A 26,967-nucleotide genomic window follows, 5' to 3' on the forward strand; every position below is an offset into this window, starting at 1 on the left:
TAGGGCTTCAGGAACTCGGGCCATGTCCAACTAGGGACATTAAAGTGTATTTCAGCCTTGTGCACTCAAATTAAAGAAACTCTCTTTGGTATGTTTGTAATGTGCTCCCATTCAAACACCATAAATAAATATAAATATATATATGCATACATACATGCATACATACATGCATACATACATGCATACATACATACATGCATACATACATGCATACATACATACATGCATACATACATGCATACATACATACATGCATACATACATGCATACATAAATACATACATACATGCATACATACATGCATACATACATGCATACATAAATACATACATACATACATGCATACATACATGCATACATACATGCATACATACATGCATACATGCATACATACATGCATACATACATGCATACATACATGCATACATACATACATACATACATACATACATTTCTTACCTTTCTAGTTGTTTCTTTGGAGCAGGTTTGTACATGGGAAACTATAGGCGGCAGCTTCTATGGCTTGGAATCCATGGCAGTGTGGAGCTGAAGAACAAAGTGAGGGTTTTATAAAAAGTGATTTAACATACAATGTATCACCAAGCCATGAAATATTTAACCTATTGTTAGGCCAGACAGTTCGGCACATTTACATGAGAGCTGCTAGCACCGTACAGCCAGGATTAATTATGGCAAACATAACTCCTCAGCCCCTTTCCTCAATACTACATAAAAGGGGAGAGATAACTTAAGATTTTTCAGCCAGTAAGAGGTAAGCAGCAATTTTTAAAAATTTTTTTAGGTCATGCTATGTGAATGGGAACATATAACAAATGTAAAATTAGGTTTTTCCTCAATTTAGCTGCAAAAGTTTAATGGAGCTGCACCTTTTTACAAGGTGCATTAAACCCAGGGCTGGACAAATCCCAGGAGCCAGATAGCCATAGCTCCTTAAAAAATTAAGACAGGCTGGATCTTGAATTCCATATTCATTTGCCCAGCCCTGATTTAACATGCACAAACATGAGCGAGCCTTACATTGAATTCTTTACAGTAAAAGCAAGATACCTGCTAAATGTAGTGATAGAAAAATTAAGTTTTAATGTGCACTTAGTTAAGCTCGCCATAGACAGTTAGATGTATTTCTCAAAATGTTCAGCATGAATACATTTGCTCATCTTCTGCTACTCACTGCTATTTATCATGTGACCCTCCCAGGACTGAAGTGCTATGTGCAATTAAAGAATAACTTTAGCGAGAGCATGGCAGTGACATTTCTTTTGCTACTGCTGTCATCTTCTCCTGTTCTTTTGGATCCGGTGTCTTCTTTCTACAGTCATTACTTGGCCAATAATGTTGTAACTCCTGTGCATGTGAGCTTGCGTTACATCCTACAGCCATCCAACTCTTGCTGTTGGCAACTTACAGATGCTGAGTGTGAACGGCACATGCTTGCTGCGTGGATAAAAAAAAAATGCTAGCAGACCAGAAAAGAAATTTTATTTTCTTAAGCAGAAAAGACGTACAATACACATACACCGGCAATCCTTTTTTTTTGTGTGTAAATGTTGGGTCCGCTTTAACAACTTACCCACTGATCAGAGAAAAATTAGGTGGGCTGTGAGTACTTGTAAGACAGGTTGGTCTCTGTTGTGACCCCAGTCTGCTGATTGGACAATGTAGATTTATTACTGTGCTCTTTCATCCTGGCAGCAAGCTCACACTGTTATATTGCCAGCACAGCAGTGTAGCTTAATTGGCTTACATTGCTACTATGCAAGGGATTTTAGGGATACAATATAAAGATATTTATGTACTTAAGCTGTTTTTTTTAAAAAACAAAATGAAACTCAAATCTTTTATATCTGGAGCTCAGAGACGGTGTAGTTAAACTGAGCTGATGGAGGCTTCCTCTATCTATCTATCCATCTATCCATCCTTAATGCTGTAATAAAAATATGGAAGATATAGCATATAAAAATGACTTGAAAGTAAACATTGTAAAAATATTTGGGGAAACACACTATACATTCCCTTCAACCCCACTTAGCTTTGCTGGATTACTAGTTGTTTTGCAGCTGATGATGTAACGTTAGATGTGTATACTAAGAATTCAATTTTTTTTTTATTTTATAGATATCTACAGCCACCAGGTACATGGCTTCAGTGTGCCTTGGAGTCCAGAGAGTTGCTTACTTTATGCCTGAAAAAACTGAAGTCTTCATTGAGCAAGGTGTGTTTGGGGTGGGTTGAAGGGTACTCTATGCTATCAAGCTGTTTGTAGACCATCATGGGAGTAATTTTATAACTTAGAGTTCTAAAGTCACATCAAATACTATCCTGTGATAACATCAGCATAGTAATAGGAATACATACTGTAGTTGTGTTTGATAATGAAGTCAAAGCTTACTTGGAAAAATCCCTTTTATGTAGTGAGCGCTGCCTTCCGTCTGCCTATCACTTTCAACAACTTCCTGGATTTCCCTGCTGCTTGATGTGATACAGTCTCTAGTTCTCAACACTACATATATCATCATGCATTGCTTCCTGCAAGCAATGATACTGTTACATTGCTCAGGTGTTGAGTTGTAGTTCAGAAGACAGGCTTTGTGACGTGTAACACAAGGAAGTGCATATTCACAGGCTAAGTGAAATTGTGTCGCTGTTTTGTAGAGGTGACAAAATTCTAGATTGAAACGGTTGGGGATTGGGATAGAACGTATGGAAATTCAATATAGAAATAAGTATTTAAATTTACTTTTGACCATAGATATCCTTTTAAGTTAGTGTTTCCCAAATAAAACTATTTTCTTTTAATGTTTATAGTAGGTTTGACATGGGTCTATAACACTATCAACCCTTGGCCTTCAAAACAGCATTAATTCTTCTAGGTACACTTGGGCACAGTTTTTGAAGGAACTCTGCAAGTAGGTAGTTCCAAACATCTTGGAGAACTAACCACAGATCTTCTATGGATGTCGGCTGCCTCAAATCCTTCTGTCTCTTCATGTAATCCCAGACAGACTCCATGATGTTGAGATCACGGCTCTGTTTGGATCAAACCTTCTCTTCCAGGACTTGTTCTTCTTTGTGCTGAAGGTAGCTCTTAATAACATTGGCTGTATGTTTGGGGTCGTTGTCCTGCTGCAGAATACACTTTGAGCCAATCACACGCCTCCCTGAAAGTATGGTATGATGGATAAGTATCTCCTTGTATTTCTCAGCATAGAGGACATAATTGATCCTGACCGAATCTCCAACTCCATTGGCAGAAATGCAGCCCCAGACTGCAAGGAACCTCCACCATGCTTCACTGTTGCTGCAGACACATTATTGTACCGCTCTCCAGCCCCTCAAGCTGAGTCTAAGTGACTCAACTATGCAGGACAACATAGGAACTGGGGTACAGAAAAATGGCAGCAGGTGCTCTGGACTGATGAGTAAAAACATGAAATGTTTGGCAGTGGATTAAACTCGGAGGGACCTGTAGCACCCACTCAGCAATGAACTCTAACTCTGACACTAAACCCAGAAATTACATTTTAAAAATGCATTCAAGTACCTTAACAATTAACAAAAATGTACCTTATTTGTGTTTTACTCGGCTGCAGAGCCTCAAATCATCTCTGAATTTGTGTTGACACTGTCCTTCCTTCTGGAGAGTGGCTACTTTTGTTCCCCATGGTCTCTGTTTAGTGTTGTAAAGTAACCAAAGCTCCAAGGTCGCTCCCTTGATGGACTACAATCTGAATTCAAATTAGTAATTTAAAGTTTAACTCTGTGTGTTGCTGGGGCTAGGACATTGAGCTGGTAGAGTCTTCCACTAAATGTTAACATGTACTTGTACATGTGTCCACGTTAGGGAAACTCTCCAGTTCCAGTCCAGATGACAGTTGTCAGATTAGAGAGGAATTAAGGTGCCCATACACTTTACAACCCTCGCAAGACTTGGACAGGCAGATTGTACTTGGGATCATCGCAAGCCCGCCCCCCTGAGGGGCGGGCTTACGATGACTGCAAGGAGGGGCGGGCTTACCATGACTGCAAACGGGCTATGTGCGCGTGCGCACACTGGCCCGTTTGGCAGTTGTCGACGCTGGTTCGACGGATGACGTGCGACCGTACAGTAGAAACAGTCGCACGCCTTCCATACACTGCACGATTCTCGTACGATCGCGGGATTTCCCGCGATTCTCGTACGAGAATCGAGCAGTGTATGGGCACCTTTATGTCTGCTCCTATTATGTCTGCTCAACAGGGTGCCAGAGCTTTCAAAACCTGTAAAAAAAACAACAATTTTGATTGGGACACCGATGTCATTAACCCTTTTACTGCCAGAACCGGTTTTGCCTTTTTGCACACATGTTATAATCCACATTTTAGGCCTGAACATTACGTAAACCCGGCCAGAATTATCTATTTCCTGAAAGCAGATATCCTATAGAATAAAATGGCGGCGATTGCAAATTTTTATGCGACTTGATATTAGTGCAACTCTTTATTAACCACTTCAAGAGCAGGTGTTTAGACCCCCTTCCTGGCCAGGCCATTTTTCAGTATTCAGTGCTGCGGTACTTTGACTGACGTTTATTCCTGTACTGAAATGAATTTTATACCATTTTTTGGGGACAGATAGAGCTTTCTTTTAGTGGTATTTAAACACCACTGGTGTTTAAATTTTTTACTATAATTAGGAACAATTACAGAACATTTTGAAAAAAAAAAAAAGGTTTTTTTTTTACATTATGTTAGGAAACATTTATTATTACCCAGTTTTTTGGTAAAATATAAAAGATCGGGTCACGTCGGGTAAATAGACACCAAACATGTCAAGCTTTAAAATTGCGCGCACCCGCGAAATTGCAGAAAACTACCATACCCAAAATTGGCCATAGGCGACACTTTAAAAGCTTTTACCGCTCATCAGTTTAGTGTTATCAGTGATTGATGGCCCTAGACTTATTGCTCTCACTCCGACGTTCGCGGCGATATGTAACATGTGCGGCGTAATAGGCGCAATCGTCTTTTTTGCACGTTTGCGCCCCCGACGCATGTTTGCATGCATGTATGTATGGGTAGGGACTTTAAATGGGGTATGAGGAGGGGGGGGTTGGGGGGACCGATACTCAACATGCCAAGCTTAAAAACTGGATGTTTGTGAAACAGCGACAAAATATGGTACAGGTCATCGGCTACCCAGGGGGGTGTTGGAAAAAAAATTTGGGGTGATTTTTACATTTCTTTTTTTTTTTTTTACTTCATTACTATCACATGGGGGGTTCACAAACCCTCTATGCAGTAGCACATTGGAGGTGACAGGTTCTCATTAAGTTGTGTCATTAGGGGTCCCTAATGTCACCTTTGCAGCCCATTGAAGTTGATCAAGTACATATTGTGTTTGATTAGCTTCTTCCCGGCTTCTCTAGCCAGGGAATGACGGCTCAGAAACAAGAAGTGATGCAATCAGCGTCACTTTCGGTTCCATTCAGCGGGGAGGAGATCAATAAACAAATGTTTACTGGTCTCTCTCCCTGCTACCCGCCAACACCCGCAATGCCAGTCCAGGGCCTCCAGGAGGGGCAGTGGAGCCCGGGAAGCTGGGCAGTGGGGGGTGGGGGCAGTGTTTACTGGCCCCTGGAAGCGATCTGGCAGTTTTTCAGCCAGCAGAATCTCTTCCATTGTAAATCCGACAGTCGGTGAAGACTTGTTGTTTGCCTGAAGATGGAACTGTGTGGTTCTGAAACGTCGCTTGACAATGTGACACGATGAGAGGTCAATAAACATTGACTGAAAATTAATCTAGAGTGCGAGTGACCTTTTCTGCATTTGTTTATAGGAGCCCACTGCTAGCGACACATGGCATACGTCATGGGCAGCCAAAAAGTTAATGCATGAGAGAGAGCTGAACTATATCTGTCCATAAAAGAATAAAACTTTTTAGTGGAAGTTGTGCTTTACGTTTTGTTTTCAGTCTTTCCCCATGCTACTAAAAATGTGTTTTTGCTGCTTTTGTCTGTGTGCCCATTGGGAAGCTTTTACCTATTACTGGCTGTACTAACAGGAAGTAAGGGAAAATCTCCCCAATAGCGATACCTAAGGCAATGAAAACATGACAAAGACTCTAGTCCCTTCCTGCTCAAAAACTAACAGGGTTATTCATTAAAGGGTGAGGAGTTTGGAGAAGGCAGGGGAAGTGAACAATGTAGGACAACATAGCTGATTTGGAATAATTCTCCAATTCGGCTCACTTTCCAGTTCAACAGAATTGGGGGAAAGATAAGGGTTTTTGGAAGGGTGTAAATGACCATCCAAGAGAGATATGTTAAAATAATTGCGTCAACATTTATTAGTGTTAGGTACTATTGTGAATACATTCATAATTCAAATCAAACATAATAAAACAAAGTAAAACAAATCTCTGCAGAGGATATGTTTATATACTCATTGATTATACAGCTCTAAAATTCATTTGGTCCGACATATCATAATGTTATTCAATGTTTGTCCAGATGTGGTTACATTATTAGCAAGAGATAATAATCCTAGGTGTGGCTTATCTTAATAGGCTCCGACGTGTTTCGCCATTAGCTTCATCAGGGGACCCACTGAGGATGAATCATGCAGGGTTGGCTTGCGATCTGAGGGAGAAGTGTCCGGAAAGCCGGATAGGGGCGGGCGGGGATAGTTCCCACCGTTAGCTACACGGCCTCCCTGGTTTGTCACACCTGGGACCCCGGGGTCACATAGAGAGAGACACACACGGCACCAAGTCGTCCAGTCACAGTCGCCAGTGGTAGTTATTTCTGGTGTCCGGAAGCTGGCCGTGCATCCCCGTGGCAATCTCCGCCGGCGGAAAAAAAAAGAGCACTTAACCCTTGCCATGCTGGGGTACCCCCACTGCAAGGGAAAGTTTTTTTAAACGTTCTTTAAAGATGACTTCTTTAAAGAAGTCAGTTCAGCATGTCTTGCCCTCTACTACAGCGATGGAATGTCTTTTGGCGTCCTCACATCCTATACACCAGTGTTCCCCAACCCCCGGTCCGCGGACCGGTACCGTTCCACGCGGAACAAATGGTACCGGGCCGCACACTCTCAGTGCGGTCCGGTCATGCAATATATGGCAGTGCACGGTCCTGGTGTTCATTGTATAGGATGTGATGACTCACAGGACCTTAGGATCCCTTCACAAATGGCGCTTGTGTTTTCTGCGTGGATTCTGCGCGTTTGCGGCTATTACCATGGGTCCAACACACGGAATCCGCCGGGATATCGCGGTTGGACTATTTTGGGCGACGCACATTTTTGTACTGCGCGGTCACCACACAAGTGGGAACAATATACATTTAAATGAATTAATTTTTATGTTTAGCGCGTTTCTAAGTGTATAACTGCTAATGTGCCTCAGACCGCTTGAGGGGAGAGTGAGGCTGAAGGGACCGGTCTAGGAGCAAGCCAGGATCGTGGTTCAGGTGAGTATAACTTATTTTAGCTCCCTAGACAAAATGAGCACCTAACCTTTGCAATGCGAGGGTAGCCCCACTGCAAGGGTTAAGATTTCTTATGGTCGGAGTTGTTCTTTTAAGTTCTAGGAGGTTGGATTCTAAAAAGCTTTAACATTAAAGTCTTGAGCCTGATTTCAGCATCAGATGGTTTAAAACTTGACGCTGTTCGCTCATAGTCTGTGCCAGTATCACGTTTCTAAATATAAGTTACTGATCCTATCAGAAATTGCTACAAATGTCTGGGATTTTATTAGTCAGGGATCAGGGAGTAATTAGATTTATAAAGATTTGCTCATCTCTACTCTAGGTTTTTGCATGACTGAGTTTTGGTGGATTTTTTTTACGATACTATAAATAGTCATAATGGCCAAGAAAAATGATTGGCAGACATAATAATGGGGAAAAATTATCAATTTGTGGGCTGTAACTTTCCCACACAGCTCACCAGCTACAAGCGACACGTTTTTCAGAGAAACTATAGAAAACATTTTATTTCGACCAGAGTTGTAAAAGGATGTACAGACTTGGTAGAGTGCAGTTATTGCCATGCCTTTAAGGCCGGATTCACACTTAGGCGGCACCATTTTTGCGTGTTTCTACACGTGTGAGCAGCGTGCGTTTTTTTTGTGTGTTTATGCACTTTGCGCACATTTTGATGCACGTTTTTACGTGCGTACATGGAGATGCGCGTTTTGACTGGCAGCTTATGAAAGCTGTCGCAGGTGCCGTCTTAACACCAAAGTTGTAAGTCAGTAATAGGAAAAGCTGGATTACCGAAACCATTGTGTTTCAGCACAAACGCTTAAACCACGCTTCAATCACTTATCTGCTGTCGCACATCGCTTTACAGCTGTTTTTAACATTTGGGATGGGTAGAAATAGATGAAAAGAAAGGTTTGCCGGTCGAAAGATGAAGATTTATACAATATTAAATGTTTTACTTGTTTAAAGAATATCCCCACCATAATAAAGAAGACATTTGGAAAACCACTATTTCTCATCCTAAACCTATACATTTCCATCCTCCCTTAATGCTGGGCGGGGAACAAAGCTGATGTCATTGGTTGCTAGGAATGGTGCGGTCCTAGCAACCAATGACTGAGGAGAAATGGTGACCTGCACAGGGGTATGACTGGCTGTGGATGCGCCGACCTCAGAGGCTGTCAAATCCCCTGTTAGCCAGCCATCATCTAGCGCAGGTTGGCGATCACAGTCTGGATAGAAACACTACTCGGTCCCGGACCATGGTCTGCCATTTAGGGACCCCTGCTCTACATTAACAGAGACCACACACCTGGGCTTTAGCTACCATGGGGCGAGTGAGGCACTTGCCTCAGGCACAGCTGAGAGGGGGCGCACCCAGGGCAGGCCTGGTTGTGCCCCATCGCCCCTGTTGCCATGGTGAGCGCAGGATGCCATTGGCAACAGGGGCGCTGGGAGACCAACACAGCCGCAGCTCGGCAGGGAGAAGTGGAGCGGCACAGGCTCCAGCTTCTCCACGGATCCCCGCTGCTCTCCCCTGCTGGTATGGGCAGAGGACTCTGTGTCCTCCAATCTCTTTTTCTATTTCAAAAGGGAAATGTCACAGGTCTGTTTAGACCCCTGATATTTTCCTGAAGCCCCCCAACAGTAAACCCCCCCCCCCCAATAATAATAAGAAATAAATTAAACCCCCCCACACTCATGCACACATATTACTAGACATGTGCAAAGACTATAATTTAGTTTCGGACTAAATGAACGGAAACTAAAAATGTTTTCATTAGTTTCGTCAAACTTTTATGCTATTGTGGATTTGGACACTAGCACATTCTGCGCATGTGCACTGCCATCCCGGAGGCGGGGCACATGGCGTCACATGCTGCACACATCTGTTGGGAGGGCACAATTTCTGTTCTTGCCTCGGGCACAAAAGGAGCTTGCTACAGCTCTGCCACACACCCAAATGTAGAGACACAACAGTTAATATAGGGTTGATGATAATTTCACTTAAAGCACACCTCTGGTTTATTATAATAATAATAAATATAATTTTTTTTTTATATTCCCATCTTTTGTGTTTGTGTCTGGACTTGATTGAAAAATATGTAGAAATATTCCTGTTGTGTGTGACTATTGACACTATAGTGTACTCTGTACCTTGAGGCGTCTGTATACAATGGGTTAATGTAACCAATTCACATGGGTCAATACGCTCAGTAAATTGTTCCAATTCACACATAATGATAATAAGATATTTCAGTGTTTTTGTTTTTTTTTCTAGAGTACATGCACACAGTTACATTTGCCAATGCTTTTATTGTAGCTTGCTTTTCATAGCAAGCTGGAGTAAAAGGCCAGGTAGCAGTGCAGCCAGGAGCCTGTAGACTTTTATAATGATGGCTCCATGTGTGCAGCTTTAATGAAGTGTGCTAGTGGCACAGCCCTGTAGGCACAACATCTGCACAGAACAGCTGTAATGCTTGCTCCCTATGTATTTACTCGTCTTCAGTTGTTAGGAATGTAGAAACCCTGAATGCAAGAAGCAAACGCTATTTTATGTGGTATTATTTGAAATGGTTTTGACAAGGATGTGAATTTTTTTTCCATGTATCCTGTGATAAACATGCCTTGTAGAAATTAGCATAATGTAATTCTACTTATATTCTTTCCACCCAGGTGCGGCTTATAGATGCTGGCTTTATTTGGACTGAACCTCATTCAAAGAGACTTAAAGTGAAACTAACAATACAGAAGGAGGTAGGTGGCCTTGCATATTGCAGGTGTGTGGGTAATTGTCCTGGATATCTTGCTAAAGAATAATCCTTCCTTTTGTTTCTTGGAAATAAGTGTGTCGGCTCTTTATAATAGTGGCATGTGCAATCAGGAAACCGTGGATTGCCCTGCTTGTGCTGTAGCTGTATGCCTGTAGATTGTAATGGAGCACGTGGGTTGTGAAAGTGCTTGTTTTTTCTCCCACAGGTGATGAATGGCGCAATCCTCCAGCAGGTCTTTGTAGTGGAGTATGTGGTTCAATCACAAATGTGTGATGATTGCCACAGAGTGGAAGCTAAGGATTTCTGGAAGGCTGTGGTCCAGGTCCGCCAAAAGGTAAAACTTGCCTGATTTTTATATGGAACTAGTATGTGTTGTTTGCATTGCTTAGTGCTGAATTTTTATGTATGTATGTTGGGCCATGTACGCTTCAAGTTGGATAACAGCAGTGTGTACACCAAGGTACAAGGCAATCTTGACAAAGCATTTGTATAGAGCTGCAACAATTAATTGTCAACGTTTTCCATCATGGAAATAGTTGAATTTCGATTAGTGTGGCCTGCCTGCGGCTCGCCGCGCTCCTCCTTCTCCACTCCGCGCCGCACGACTCCGCCCCAATAATGTACTATTGCTGCGATTTGCTGGATTCCTCTATAGCTGGTGGTATTCTGCAGTGTGCTGTATAATGATTATACGGCGCAATGCCGAATACCAGCAGCTATAGAGGAATCCAGCAAATCGCAGCAATAGTACATTATACTGCGCAGCGCAGAATAACACCAGCTACAGAGGACTACAAATCCCAGCAATAGTACATTATACAGCGCAACGCAGAATAACACCAGCTACAGAGGACTACAAATCCCAACAATAGCACATTATAGTATACTATTGCTGCGATTTGTTGTATTCCTCTATAGCTGGTGGTATTTTGCATTGCGCTGTATAATGTACTATTGCTGGGATTTGTAGTATTCCTCTATAGCTGCTGGTATTTTGCATTGCGCTGTATAATGTACTATTGCTGCGATTTGCTGGATTCCTCTATAGCTGGTGGTATTTTGCATTGCGCCGCTGTATAATGTACTATATTGCACACCACACTTTTTTTTTTTTACTTCCACCGCGCCAAGCTTGCTCCTGTGATGGACTACAATATCAATACAGACTAGAAGTCCATCACTGGAGCCTTTTTTTTAAATTAACCGATTAATCAAAGTAATACCGGGCTAACTAATCGATTTTGAAAATAATCGTTAGCTGCAGCCCTACATTTGTAATGCTTTCAACCAAACTACAAGCACCTTTCTTAAAGCCTTTGAAAGCAACCTTCAGTTCTAGTATAGGGATGTTAAACTTCTGTCCTAATGGATGTCATTGTCACTTTAACCCTTTCGCTGCCAAGATGTTTTTTTGCACACGTTATAATCCACATTTAGGGCCTGAAATTACTTAAAACCTCAGAGAGTTATATATTTCGTTAAAGCACAGACACTGTAGGATAAAATGGTGGCAGTTGCAAGTTTTTACGTGTCATGATATTAGCGCAACTCTTTATCAATTCCAAAATTTCAGTAAAATTACACTTAAGTTAATTTTAGTGCACAAAAACACAATATAATAGGCAATTGTTGTAAAATATAAATGATGGGCTTGTGCCAAGTAAATACCCAACATGCCAAGCTTACAAAATTGCGTACTCGTTAAACGCCGACAGAATGCAGTACCCCAAATTGTCCATAGTCGATGCTGTAAAAGCCTGTACAGGTCAGCAGTTTAGAGTTATGGTTTTGGTTTTCATGCTTCCTGCCGACACCTACGATTCCGGGCCCGCAGGAGGGGTAGCAGAGCCTGGTAAGCAAGGTAGTAGGCTTTACACGGGTCAACAGAGGGTTACAGCACCGCCAGCAAAAGGGTTAAACAAGAAGGGTGAATGTTTGTGGGGGACATTCTGAGCTCCCTTGAGTGGCTGATCTATATTAAATATAGAAAGTGAACTGTGCCAATAAGCAAGCTAACAGCTACAAGGCACTGAAATGTACACCCACTGTGAGTGTGTATACGTGAAAAATGAATAACTAAATGTGCCGAGCTACAACAATGATCAGATATAAAGAGTGTAAAAAACAGTGACTCAAACAAATGTCAGTGGAAAAAATCAATCAGGTATAAAGTCTTTAAATCTATGGCTGATCTAGTCTATGGCTGATCTATATACTTCTACATTTCGTACAATAACAAAAATATTGAAGAGCTAGAAATGTGATATCAGAGCGTCCTTTTATAGTACACAACACAATATAGAACGCAATAAAAACTTTAAAATATGTGCTCATCCTTCATCTAGGTTTATTATAGGTTAGCTTTGGGTCTTCAGAATTTGCTGATCCTCACATATGTGCATCACCCTTTAAAAGTTTATTTTTAATTTTTTTATAATCCAATATTTTGGAAATCTTTATATATTCATTACCTTGGTACCCCTATACTTTGGGCCCATTGTGTGCTCAAACTTTATCTCTGTGGCATTAAACACAAATGTTCTGGTTACAATTATACAATTAGAGGTGTCAAGTCTTGAACTGCCTTTGGCTTATCTATTCCAAGAAAAGGAGATGTTACCTTCTGGGTAATTTGTGAGCTGTCATTTCTCCTTCTTGTGTGCGGGAACAATGATTAGTCCACTTTTCTTGATGTTTGAAGTGATAATGCAGCCTACTGGCGTATTTTACTTTGTAAAGGTCAGGCGACATTTCATATAAACTGGGGTAGAGTCGCTCCATTACAGAGAGGAGGTAACACAGACATGAATGAGGTGCTCTAAGACATTATTATGTCTGTGGTGTCAGCAGGCTATTGTGTTGAATGTCCTGGACGGTAGACCTATCACTATCATCCATGCTTTTAATTGTGATTTCAACAGCTATTGATTTTCAGTGTCCTGCTTCTCAGTGACATGTGGTTTCTCATCCTCCTATGTCTCCATTGAGTTAATTGCTGGACATCACAACTAGACATACACAGCATCAAACATGTAGTCGTGCTTTTCATTTGATATTGTTATTGCTGGGAATTGATCAGACACAGACTATTTGTAGATTTGTATTGGGAAAACAAGTTCATGGCCACCAAAGATTTGCCTATGACTTCAACTTTAACTAATTGTCTTGGCCTTGGCCATTTTTACTGTATGCATAATGCATTTAAGCAAAGAATGGCACATGTGTTAGAATTCAGGTTACTGCCCTAAACCTCTTTAGGATTGGGTTAAGAACCGAAGTGCCCCACTCCTTTATGTCCCACATAATGTTTGGTATAGAGTAAAGGGGAATATTTTATGCTAAACCATGGTTATCATGTCATATAAAAGTTAAATGTATTTAAAGGGCATGCCTTATATTTTTTGAAAGTGTGTCCTTTAAACTAGGTTAAACCATTAGAGTTTTACTAGCCCATATACATTGTTTTCTCTTTGTTTTTCTTCAGGTTGTACATAAGAAGACTTTCTATTATTTGGAGCAAATTATTTTGAAACACAGACTTCACCAGAACACTCTACGTGTCAAAGAGATACATGGTAAGGGATTTTGTTGTTATAATACCTATTATTTGTTGTTATTATTATTTGGTTTAATGAAAAGATGTTCCAAAGTAGTTTCCCTGATCTTGTCAACAAACGTGCATTAACCCACCAACACCAGCTTAACTACACCCCTTCATGTGCAAGTATGTAAACAGATCTGTGTGGAAAAAAGCCACAGTTGTCTTCCTAAATATCACCCTAACCGCCCTCTCCGCTCTTTCCAAGACCTCCTGCTTTCCAGCTCCCTTGTCAACTCCTCCCATACCCGCCCCCAGGACTTCTCTAGAGTCTCCCATCCTCTGGAACTCTTTACCCCAACCTGTCCGTCTATCTCCCACCTTGACTGCCTTTAGGCGATCCCTAAAGACTCATCTCTTCAGGGAAGCCTATCGCACCTCAACCTAACCACTGAACCATCACGTTCTCAAACAATTCTTCCCCACACAGCTACCTCCTCATGTATCACTTCCCCCTCCTCTTTTAGATTGTAAGCCCCAGGGGCAGGGCCCTCCTTACCATCTTGTCTTGAATTGTATTGTGATTGTAATGTCTTCCTTATATTGTAAAGTGCTGCACAATCTGTTGGCGCTATATAAATACTATGTAATAATAATAAATAGTAAAGGTCTACTAAAAAGAAGGTCTAGTAACACTTAGGAGAGCTACAGACAATGGGTTATTGTACTTATCTTGAAAGTGCAAGCAGGTTTTAAAAACACTTGAATCAACTTATGTATTGATGACATATATTATTCAACTATTTTTGCATGTAGCTAGTTCATGTACTTGGGGCAGTCTTGATATCTGCCTCCTGTGATCTCCTTAACGGCAGCCTTCAAGCTGGCAGTGGGAGGGCCAGCATTCTAAACCGATCAAGTCTCCATTGCTTTGCACTGAGTTGTTGAACTACTAGAATTAACACGCTTACAGAAGAGCAGGGCACAGGTATGACCACATCAGTGTACATTTGCCCCTTCACTGTCCAGTGAGTAAGGTTAGTGTGGGTCCAGTACCAGGCTGAATTGTCTAACTACAGTTTAGTCTGCTAGGAGATCCAGGACTTGGCTGTTCTGTCAAGCATGATTGCCCTGATTACAGGAGTTGTTGAACTGAATTAAAAATATTTTTTGTCAAGTATAACCACATGCATTTTTATTTCTTGTATTCAGCTAACCTGTTATATTCTTTTACAGAGGGGCTGGACTTCTATTATGCATCTAAGCAGCATGGAAATAAGATGGTGGAATTTCTTCAGTGTACGGTTCCCTGCAGGTACATTTCATCTTATTCCTTGTTGTGATACAAAATCTCAGGTTTAGAAGCAATGCCGCCTCCCTCAGTCGGGCATGAGCAGCATCTGTCCCTCGGATCTGGTCCTGGAGCAATGGCAATTCTGGTCTCTTACTTGGCATGTGCCCTTTTTTTTTTTTTTTTACTGAATGGGCCGAGGGCATATATAACTTCTTCATTGATTTTACAATGCTGGGGGGAAAATAAAAACTGCTCTGACTTTGGGTAGGCTTGGTATTGGGAACTTGGGTTGTGCATCTGAGAATGTCATGTCTTACAGAAAATGGAACGGAGACCCAGATAGCAATAAAAACATTTATCTTTCTTGGCCATTGGGGGACACGGGGGCTCTTAAACCTTTGGGGTTGAACAGCGTCCTACAGGACGATTCAACACTGCATTGGAAGGAGGCATGCATAGCCAGCTGAAGGATTGCACAAGGCTGGTTCCCAATGCTGCTGCTAATTGTAAGGCAGCTGCTTAGCACTGTCAGCCTGAAGCAGGAAGTACTGTTACTGGCAGAATCTCCAGGCAAGACATTTTGGAACAAATACACCAAATTTGCTTGCTTAAGAAAACTATATATAGTAAGGTATGATACCAACCATACTGAAAAAAAGATTTTGGGTGTACATACATTTTAAAGTGAAAAAGTGATTTTTTTCCCCTTCCCCCCTAATGTTTGTGTAGGGACTTACCTTAAATGATGCCTCTTAATCCGATCTTCTTCTTCCTTACTGTCGTTTTTAGCTGACCCTCCAGCGCTGCTTCAGGTCTCTGATCCGGCGCTGACTGCTCTGTCCTCCTCTTCGCTCATGTCCCACACGCTGCTCCATAAACTTACCTTGCGTCTCTCCTCGTCTCCTGGCCGAACATCTGAACTACGCATGCGTCCGCCCCAAGTTCCTTTGTGGCCACCCAATACATTTTCAGATGTTCGGACGGGAGCGCGTGGCGAAGACACAGGTAACTTTAAACCTCTTTGAAAAGGTTTTTGTTTTGCTAGCAGTAGATATATGCTAAAAAAATGTGAGGGTTTAATAACCCTTTAAGCTTTAATTGCTTCCTCTATCTTTATATGATTACATGTTGATTCCCTACAATGACCCATTGAGATATCTTGTGTAATAACATGCCAGCTATAGCAAAATGGTAGTTTGCTGGCATTCCTCAAGTAGTGCCTGAGTACATTGTGCCAGTTCTGAACTGTAGGTGTTCCTCTCCTAGAATGAAGGGAGAAAGCACAGTGATGTTTACTAGTGCACACAAACGGGACAGGGGCCGTTTCTTGTTCTACATAGAGTGCACATGACATAATCGCAGAAGCTGTCCCAGTGTGTTACCTAGTGGTTTAAATGAAAGATCCCTCCTGTGTGGGATGTATACTTGATGTATTGTGTACATTTACAGATGTCTGTAAAATATGAGAGAAGACTACATTTGACGTTCTTGCCACGGAAACTGTTTTAATATATAGTTTTGTCTTTTACTTTGTTGGCTTTTTCTGCCTAGCTGGAAAATGTGTGTTCCAGGTGCTTTATTACCGCTCTAGTGCTAAATAGAAAGCATGTGGTGTCAAACTCTGGGACAACTGTATTATCTATTTATTGCCGCCAATATTATATTTTTTCTAGATCAAAGCCAAGTGTTTTGAATGTCTGGTATGTATTAAAGTAGCATATCGGCTGTATAAAAATAGTTTTTTTTCACATCAGTTTCCATGTGATATGTACCCAAAACACACATCAGGAGCCACATGTTGGGTATTAGTGTTCTGCAGCTGTGTTGGCCAGACTTGCGTTCACCTAATACTGAGACTTTTCATTGGAAAGCTCATTTTGAATTGTATTTTGATATCATTTAGCAGTGTAAAATTGTGTTTCTGATCAGTTCATCAGGTAGCTATTTGCTGCCTGCATTTAACAGTTGATACAGATCTGAAAATAGGAATCTTTTTATATGAAATTCAAGGCACACAATCTCACTCTTGTGCAGGGGAAAACATTATAGTTTCATGTAATGAAAAATTAAGTCCACAGTGACACCATGAATATTGTCACCTGATGTGACCAAAATCATCTGCTAGCTCTCATCTTTTGTCGTAAGGATACCAAATTGATTGTTAAAGTAGAACTATGGGCTACCATTAAAAATGTGCTGCAGCACTTAAGTATAAGTCCATCTGCACTTACAGTTTTCTCATTGTTCCACTGGTACCTGCTGAGCCTGCTAGGGAAGACCATCTGATGCAGTTTTCTTTGATGGTGTGGCAATGATGCTGCACTTCTCCTAAATTCAGAACAGAGTTGCCACTCTCATGTAGGCTGTGCCTAATTGCATAATAGTGGGATCATAAAAGATTACATGGGGTATAACTACCAGCATTGTCGCTGCTGATTCCCAAGCCTGTAGCTTGTCAATCAGCACCTGGCCACACCTAGTCCTGCCAACTGCATTGGTCATTATCCTGTTGGAGGACCCATGAGGATGGACTGAGACAGTATTTTCAGACACTGGGCCATATGCTTTACTTCAAAATTCCCCGTGCCAGATGCAGCAAAGAAGTCCCAGAACATAACAAAGCCTGCTCTTTTCTTTAACCCTTTCGCTGCCAAGCCCTCCGGAACATTTTTCAAATCAGCTGGCCAAGCCATTTTTGCATTTTCTGCAATTTTTTCCTATTGATTTGATTTTCAACTACACTTTTGTAGGTCCGTATGCCATACGTCCTTGGCAGCGAAAGGGTTAAAAGCTTCATTTTTTTTCATCTGAACATAGAACTGATTTGACTTGCCAAAAAATTAGCTTTGTCTCCTCTGTTCCAAGGACATTCTCCTAGAAGCACTGTGGCTTGTCAATATGCATTTTAGTAAATTCCAGTTGTGCTTTTTTAATGCTTTACTTTGTTAATGCTTTACTTTTAACAATGGAGTGCTAGGTTTTCTTACCTTGAGGCCACTGTTGCTAAAAAAGACAGACACTGATACACCTTGAGTTCAGTGTCACTATTTCCGATTTTTAAATATCTGTTTGCAATTGCATTACTCCTGTGACTGCTAACAAAAAAAAATGCTGTCTTCTGTTTTAGATCCAAAGCATCCCAGCGCCTTATCTCTCATGATATCCATTCAAACACCTTCAATTATAAAAGCACCTTTTCGGTGGAAATAGTTCCAGTATGCAAGGTTAGTTCTGCTGAAAATACATGAGGGTATTGTGCCTTGTCTGCTTTCTGTGTCAAGCAAATTCTTTTCACTGTGGGCTGAAAGGAGCTCAGTTTTTTTTTTTTTTTTTTGTGCATGTAGTACTTGGCATTGTTCATATAGCCTCTCAGTGAATGCAAAAAGGAACTCAGTATCATATTCTTTGTCCACACATAGTGTACTCTGTAGTGTGTCCCCAGTAGCACTGATTGAACAGTATGTACAGTGCAGACTCGGGTCATTGCTGACCTATCCTTCCGAATGCTTGCTAGGCTTTCATGCTGACCCTCTTGCTTTGAGGCACTGGCATGGAACAAGGACGTCTTCACTCAGATGTTCTTGACCTTTACTTTTCTCAGCTCAGTAACTTAGAAAGCAGAAACTAGCAGGCAGATTAACAGCCAGGTAGCTAGTAGACATGTGCAATACGTTTTGGAAAAATTTGTTTTTCGGACAAATTTTCGTTGTTCCGGGTTTCGGATGTTTCCGAATTTCCGAATAACAGAAATGACGAATGAAAATGAATGTGAATTTCTGAAAACGAAATTGCGGATGAAGGTCAGAAGGAGAACATTAATCATTTTAATAAACACTAACGTATTAATGTTCTCCTTCTGATGTAGAAATTATCACTTTTCAACCTTTTTGTTACTGCCTTTACAATGGCGGTTGTATTTTCATGTATACCTTTTATTATACTTGAGTCACATAACAGGAAAACTCATACTCAGCACTTTGCTGCTTTTAATACATATGTCTTCCAACAAGTTTCAGGGACACTTTCATGTGCAGCAGGACTAAATATGAGAATCTACCTGTACGTTTTTTATGTCCGCACAATATACCCTCTTACCCCAGTATGCAGTATAGGGGTGTGCACATATGTTGGACTCGCCCTCCTCGTCATCCTCCACCTGTCAAGTTAGCGTGACAGCTGTTTCTCCTCCCAGCTGTCAAATTTAAAAGGTTAGAGTGTTTCCCGCAAATTCTTTCTCGCTACTAATCCAGGCTTGACAAAGAGGCTTCGCCTCGAAACACGTAGCCGCCGTCTACAGAGATCCCTTCGCACAGATTACTCTAAGTTCCCCTTGTCACCACCACACAGTGACTGAACGACATCAGATCGCGGACTCACAGCGCCGCAGGACCGCTCTGTCTTCCGAGCCACCTGACACTCTGACGGCCTCTGTGTGTTTTTGTCTGCCGCAACGGCTCAGCCTGGCCAGCTGAGTCCGTGCAGAGGACAGCACCCACTCTCAACATCAGTTAAAGTCCACTTAGGCACTCGTCGTTTCCACGTCATCTGGCTCTGCCAGTTCACATTTGAACAGGGACATCTGTGTTTTTTTTCCCCTGAGACATGGCAACAGCCCAAACGTGAGTCTTTACCAAACTTACAGTTGTAGCGCTCTTTATTTATTTATTTTGTTTTGTGTTCCTTATCCAAGCTAGTAAATGAACAGTTGCTGAAGTCTGCGCTGTCCTTTGTGAGCTTGTACCGGACAGGAAGTTCAGGGAAGCTGAGAGACTTGGAAGCAGCTGTTCAGAAACATGATGATTGTGTTTGGGCAAAATATACATTGCCCAGCAAAGCACTGCTTTACATTTGTTTGATCTGTATACATTATTGAAAAACAGTTTGAGAGTTTATTATTACTTTAAAGTAGGCATCAACCAATTGTATATTTCTCTGATGTCTTCCTTATGGGATACATTTTGTTTTATACCTAAAATTAGCAACATACTGAGCCCTAAAATACGACTGTCACAGCGTCTGATGTGGTTGACTGCCCTGTAATATGTTACTGGTATTTACAACTGCATCCAGTGGAAAATGTTTACAGCCTAGTGGAAAAACCTGCTCACTGACCTTCAAAATTCGACGGGAATAATATACCCACTGCTGTACAGGTTACATAGGAGACCCAGATCCATGTATCACACAATGCTGCAGGCTGAGCACCCCTACATTGTCTGTTGGACTCGTAGGCAACTTCTTACATGATATCTAAGCTCAAGATCAAAAGATGTAATATATTGCAGCTTACCAGTTTATAGATGTGGTGGCTGCATTAGTTACTATGTAGAAAAGATAGTCACCAGCACACCAGAATCCACTTTATCACTCTGTCCTTATTGACATTCAGATAAACATGGTATTACATGAGGATGCAACATTTCGGAAATACATGTGGTTCCGAAATGTTACATCTTCATGTGATACCATGTTTATCTGAACGTCAATAAGGACAGAGCGATAAAGTGGATTCTGGTGTGCTGGTGACTATCTTCTCTACATATGGTTTTCTCTAAACGGTGCCATCCGCAAGTCATGACAGCACCCCCTAGAGCATCTTAAATTGGGAAACTGGTTTGGAATGTGATGGGATAGCTTTTCATTTTTAATCAGCCTTAGAACATTTTCAGCAAGTACAGAAAATACAAATTGCCAGCCCCCCATGCGACGTGAACTTATGTAGCCTGCAGTAGCAAGTTTTGGCTCTACGTATTTTTTAACCTCTTCACTCTAACCCTAAAGTGATACTAAACTCAGGAGTTAAATCTTAAAAATGTATTCAAGTACCTTAACTGTAAAATACAAAAATGTGTTGTAAAGTAGCCACCACTCCAAGCTCACTCCTGTGATGGACTAGAATCTCAATGCAAATGAGTAAACTAAACATGAGATTGTAGTCCATCACAGGAGCGAGCATGGAGCAGTGGATACTTTACAACACACACAGGGAACATGGGGAACAATCACTATCTAAATCCTGCTGTTTTCACCTTCGTAACATCTCCAAAATACGCCCCTTCCTGTCCAATGAAACCGCAAAATTACTCATCCACTCACTTGTTATATCTCGTCTTCACTATTGTAACTCCCTCCTCGTTGGCTTACCTCTACACAGGCTATCCCCCCTTCAGTCTATCCTGAATGCAGCGGCTAGACTCATTCACCTAACCAACCGCTCAGTGTCTGCAACCCCCCTCTGCCAATCCCTGCACTGGCTTCCACTCGCCCAAAGGATAAAATTCAAAATATTAACAACCACTTACAAAGCCATCCACAACTCGCCCCCGGCTATATCTCAAACCTGGTCTCAAAGTATCACCCTAACCGCCCTCTCCGCTCCTCCCAAGACCACCCACTCTCTAGCTCCCTCGTCATCTCCCCCCATTCTCTCCTTCAGGACTTCTCTAGAGTCTCTCCCATTCTTTGGAACCCCAACCTGTCCGTCTGTCTCCTACTCTGACTGCCTTTAGGCGCTCACTAAAGATCCCTTCAGGGAAGCCTATCCCACCTCAAACTAACCACTGAACTATCTCTTCCTCAAACAATTCATCCCCACACAGCTACCTCCTCCTGTATCACTTGCCTCTCCCTTTTTAGATTGTAAGCCCTCAGGGCCTTCCTTACCATTGTGTCTTGAATTGTATTGTAATTATAATGTCTTCCCTATGTTGTAAAGCGCTGCACAAAATGTTGGCGCTATATAAATCCTGTATAATAATAATGTAGCCACCCTCCAGAAGGAAGGACGGTGTCGGCATGAATTCAGAGGTGATTTGAGTATCTACAGCCGAGTGATACACAAGTAAGATACATTGTAGTTAATGTATTTTTAGGGTTGAACTCCAGAGTTTAGTGTCACTTTAAGACTATGTAAACACTTTAATGTCCATAGACTGGGGCTGCACCGTCACCGTTTGGCCAAGAATTTCAACAACAAATTTTCAATCAACAAAAGTCAATTAGTAAGTCAACTTTTGTCACATGGAGAGGTTGGTGACCTGGGCCACACACTGGTCAAATTTTGGCCAAGTGAACAGAAACAGTGTATGGCCAGCTTAAATTGTGTTTAAAGTGTCTGCCTTGCAAATTGATAATTTACTGTCTTGTCTTTTTCATGTTGTGTGCAGGATAATGTGGTGTGTCTCTCGCCAAAACTAGCTCAAAGCCTTGGGAACATGAACCAGATCTGTGTGTGTGTCCGGGTAACAAGTACCATTCATCTGATTGATCCCAGTACTCTGCAGAGTAAGTGTCACTTGAGAATGATTCTTTTTGATGTTACAGTGCTCTGCCAGAGTGTTTCTTTCCATACAGGAAAATAAGAATGTAAATATTCTATCAAAAATGTAATGATATTGTGTTAAAACAGAAAAAAAAATTGATTTACGATTAAAAAAAACAACAAAAAACTGGAGCAGACAAAATGTAGAGCAGTTGCACATCAGCTTCTTTTTTCAGTTTGTTCAGTTAAGCCTTAAAAATTAAAGAAAGATGCTGATTGGTTGCCATGGCAACTGCTCCAGAGTCTGTCTGCTCCTGTTTTGATAAATTCCCCCCAATGTGTGTTACTTTCAGCATAATCTGTACTGACTGTAAAACAATCCTTTCATGTAAAGGTGCGTGCCACAGCTAGCTAATAACTTTAGAGTAGTAGTGGTTTACTACATAAGAAATATCCTTTGGGTATTTGAAGCCAGTGGTTGTATTACGTTTTTTAGGGAACAAGGGCATTCTGCCGTTTATGAGCTGTGTAGATTTTGCAGGTGCGTTACCTGTGGCATCCACATTCCATTGGAACATTCCGATAAAACCACTTATTGTGAAAGGAGCAGTGAATGAGAGCATGTAGAATCTTGCACAAACATTATCTGATGTGCTACAGTCAATGTTTAAACCTTTGAAATGGTCCCAAATCATGATCTGTGGGTTTATTATAGCACAGTTGTTTCTAGAAGATAGTGCCATATGAATTATTTGTGTTTAAAGTGGGTCTCCGCCTGTTAAAGGAGAATTATGAGGCGAGTGATTTTCATAGATCGGAAAGTGAGCGAACATATACCGGCGCTCGCTCACTTCTCGATATATCCGTGCAGAGAGCCGTGACTGTCACTCACGGCTCCCTGCAGGGATTCCCCCCCCTCCCATGTCTGATCCTCCAGCGCTGACTGGCAGAGCAGACGGGGGAGGGGGCAGGTACAGCTGGCTCTGCCTCTAGATAGGCAGAGCCAGCTGTCACTCACGCAGCTGGGTGGATCCAGACAGAATTGTCGGGATCAGTTCCGGCTGGGGCGTCTCAGTGCACTGCGAGCTGTAGCTCGCGGTATACTGAGCTTTGGGTGACGGCAGGACGCTAGTTTGTGTCCTCCCGTTACCCTTAGGAGAACTATGGGGAAAAGCCCTAACCCCATAGTTCTACTTTAAAAACAAAATGACAGGCAAGGCGGAGAGCAAAATTGGCTACTAATAACAGGTTATTTTAGCTACATCGCCCCTAGCTGAGACTTACTTTCTCTCCCGTTCATTGAAGGACACAGGCAACAGATCGTAGATCCTGAATGGTAGGGTAATATCGCCACCTGCAGGAGAAGGACGCTAGGCACAAAACTAAAGACCAATTACAGCCTAGGGGCGGCCCCTGCCGGTGGCCAAACCCCCCACATTTGTTTAGGGGGTGACACGCATTGCTCCCCCTGGCCGCGTGCCTTTGGTTCCGTGGGATTTGAATCTCGTGCTTTCGGGTTGCAGGAATCCCCGTTTGAGCCTCTTCGGGAGATTCCGCTTATATCTTTGTCACAGAAAGTGGCCTTTTTGGTGGCCATCACTTCCGTTCGGCGGGTGTCGGAGTTGGCTGCCTTGTCCTGCAAGTCCCCAATGCTGGTTTTGCATCGGGACGAGGCGGTTCTCCGTCCTCGGCCGGCGTTCCTGCCGAAGGTTGTGTCGGCATTACATCTGAATGAGGACATTGTCTTACCTTCCCTGTGTCCAAAGCCGGTTCATAGGAAGGAGCGTGCGCTCCACTGTTTGGATGTGGTTCGCGCTCTTTGTGTTTATTTGGAAGCTACGGCTTCTTTCCGCGGGACCGACTCCCTGTTCGTGCTCACGGAGGGTCCTCGTAAGGGTCGGGCCGCGTCGGCGGCTACCATCTCTAGGTGGATACGTACTGTTGTGACTCAGGCGTACGCCGTTAAGGGGCGTGAGCCTCCATTTCCTGTCACTGCCCATTCTCCTAGGGCTGTTGGGGCTTCCTGGGCTTTCCGCCACGGGGCCTCTGTTTCTCAGGTTTGTAAGGCCGCTACTTGGTCTTCTGTTCACACCTTTGTTAAGTTCTACAAGGTGGACGTGTGAGCATCGGCGGATGCTGGTTTGGGGCGCAAAGTGTTGCAGGCGGCGCTTGAGGGGTCTTTTGGGTGTTTTGTTTGTTGTTGCCCATCCCTCAGTGTGTTACTGCTTGGTGACGTCCCTACCATTCAGGATCTACGATCTGTTGCCTGTGTCCTTCAATGAACGGGAGAGAAAATAGGATTTTTGTACTCACCGTAAAATCCTTTTCTCTCCGTTCATTGAAGGACACAGGCCCCGCCCTCTTTATGGGGTGTACACTCCTAACTGCTTGTTACTAAACTGGAGACTTGTCAGCAGGTGGGGGGTTTGGCCACCGGCAGGGGCCGCCCCTAGGCTGTAATTGGTCTTTAGTTTTGTGCCTAGCGTCCTTCTCCTGCAGGTGGCGATATTACCCTACCATTCAGGATCTACGATCTGTTGCCTGTGTCCTTCAATGAACGGAGAGAAAAGGATTTTACGGTGAGTACAAAAATCCTATTTTTTCTGCATTGCCCCACTGCCATTATTCCCAATTCCCAACTGAAGAATATTCCTGTAAGTTTGAGGTTGGTCTAGTTAGAATTTGCACAGGACCTATCCCCACTTGACAGTAATTTGTATGGATTTGTATTCCTGAGTGTCTAGTCCTGATAATTACGTAGCCTTCCTAGACAGCAGAGCTTGGCTATACTGTAGTTAAAGTGTAGCTCCACTTTTGTGGAGAACATAATGTACTTTGCAAGGATTTTAACAAACATTGTTGCAGATTCCTACTTGTTTCTGTTCTGAGGAAATGGCTGTTTGTTGCAGCATGTCCTTTCCAGACTGATCCTGAATGGGAGGTTCTGTTTACATTATTAGCTGGTGGACTTTGTGTTCTAATGACTAAGTGTCAGCATCCCTTTAGTAGTAATTAACCCTTAGGGAGTATCTCACCATTGTCACCAAAAATGAAATTCCTATTGCAAGAGATGCCGAAAATGTTAGTGTATTTTTGTGCAGAAATCAGTCAGCCAATCACCGGAGGAGGACATTTCTGGGGGTATTCTGTACACCCATTGTGTACATAACGCCTCCAGGTTGCCATATTGCATTGAATTGTGTTTTGATAGTTTTAGAAAACTACTGCCACTGCAGATTAAATGGAAAGGTACTTTTGAAATAATATTAAATTACAATTGTGTATCAATGATGTGTACTATATTCTTCTTTTTCTTTTTTTTACTTGTACAATTTTTTAAATTTTTTTAAGTGGAGTTTCCTTTTTAAGCAATACAACTCTGCCTCAAGCGTGCAACCGGACAGGAGGCCACCCCTGTGCTGTCTTGTCCTATCTGTATGTTCATTATTACCATTGCATGCTTCATAATCAAGTGGCTTAGATTACTGAGTAATTTCCATTCAATTGTAGAAGGTTGCCCTAGGAGTATGTCACAGCGCATATTTCCAAATCAGATGTCCTTTACATGAGATTACAGTTTGATTGCTGATTGGGTGTCATTGTGCATGTAAATCTATTTGCATGTTACATATACAGGATTTGCAGTGCTAAATAGCAGTTGCTCAGTACTGCGGCTGGGGATACCTGCAGCAAGAACCTACGAATTCTTGCAGCAAGAATACCAGGTGTCTACCTACAGATACCATTGGCGGTCTAGGGACAATCCTCTATCCCAAACCCCAGGCAACCGTTCCATGTTTAATTACATGCAGACTGCCGCTGTCAGCCTTTCATTAGCCTGAATGGGCACAGCGGCCATTTCTATATGAAAGCAACTGGGATTCCTGCCCTAAGAATCCGTATGTTTTTGCCGCAGTAATCCTCAGCCTCACATAATACCTCTGTGTAAATGTAGCCTTACAATGCACCTCAGACTTATTGAAAACAGTGTACTCAATATGGGTCTGATTTATATAGCAGAGTAAAAGCATTAAGAGCTCCATCTTGTGGCCAATCTAGATATCTACAGTAAATATTTATTACAGTAATAAAATATAGAAGCGCAAACATGTAAAAATGCAATTTTTATTTATATAATATATAGTTAAAGATAATAGCTGCAGTAATACCAACTTCTAAAATTACAGTATACGTCCCTTATGTTTTCAGCAATGTTTGCCTGATAACTACTGGGATTTTTTGTTGGTCTTACCTTTTTGTAGTAATACTAAGCAATCTAATTTTCCCACTCATTCAATGAAGCTGTCAGATATTTGCTTTCAGTGCCACCTGCATGTGGAATACTGGTATTACAAATCAATAATTCACATAAATGTTTGGCTCTGATAAAAAAATATATACCGTATATACTCGAGTATAAGCCAAGATTTTCAGCCCATTTTTTTGGGTGAAAAGTGCCCCCCTCGGCTTATACTCGAGTCAGCGCCATGTGTCATCTTACTTACCTCGCCGAGCGTCGCGTCACTGCTGCTCCGGTGTGCGGCGCTCCGAGCGGGGTCATCTGGCAGTCTCCGGGTCCTAATTTAGGTGGCCGGAGACTGCCAGATGACCCCGCT

General features: G+C 42.2%; 1 protein-coding gene across 3 annotated transcripts in view; it reads left to right on the forward strand.

Moving 5' to 3' along the window:
- Window positions 1–26,967, forward strand: part of NMD3 (NMD3 ribosome export adaptor) — a 68,801-nt gene that overhangs the window by 15,825 nt on the left and 26,009 nt on the right. For all 3 annotated transcript variants that reach the window (XM_018553964.1, XM_018553963.1, XM_018553962.1), the window contains exons 4-10: window positions 2,137–2,233; window positions 10,161–10,241; window positions 10,464–10,592; window positions 13,743–13,833; window positions 15,033–15,111; window positions 18,218–18,314; window positions 22,257–22,374. In XM_018553964.1, the coding sequence (XP_018409466.1) occupies window positions 2,137–2,233; window positions 10,161–10,241; window positions 10,464–10,592; window positions 13,743–13,833; window positions 15,033–15,111; window positions 18,218–18,314; window positions 22,257–22,374 (692 nt within the window). The remainder of the gene's footprint in view (window positions 1–2,136; window positions 2,234–10,160; window positions 10,242–10,463; window positions 10,593–13,742; window positions 13,834–15,032; window positions 15,112–18,217; window positions 18,315–22,256; window positions 22,375–26,967) is intronic.

Source organism: Nanorana parkeri, unplaced genomic scaffold, assembly GCF_000935625.1.
Source record: "Nanorana parkeri isolate BGI_ZX_2015 unplaced genomic scaffold, ASM93562v1 scaffold136, whole genome shotgun sequence".
In the NCBI taxonomy this organism is placed as follows: Eukaryota; Metazoa; Chordata; class Amphibia; order Anura; family Dicroglossidae; genus Nanorana; species Nanorana parkeri.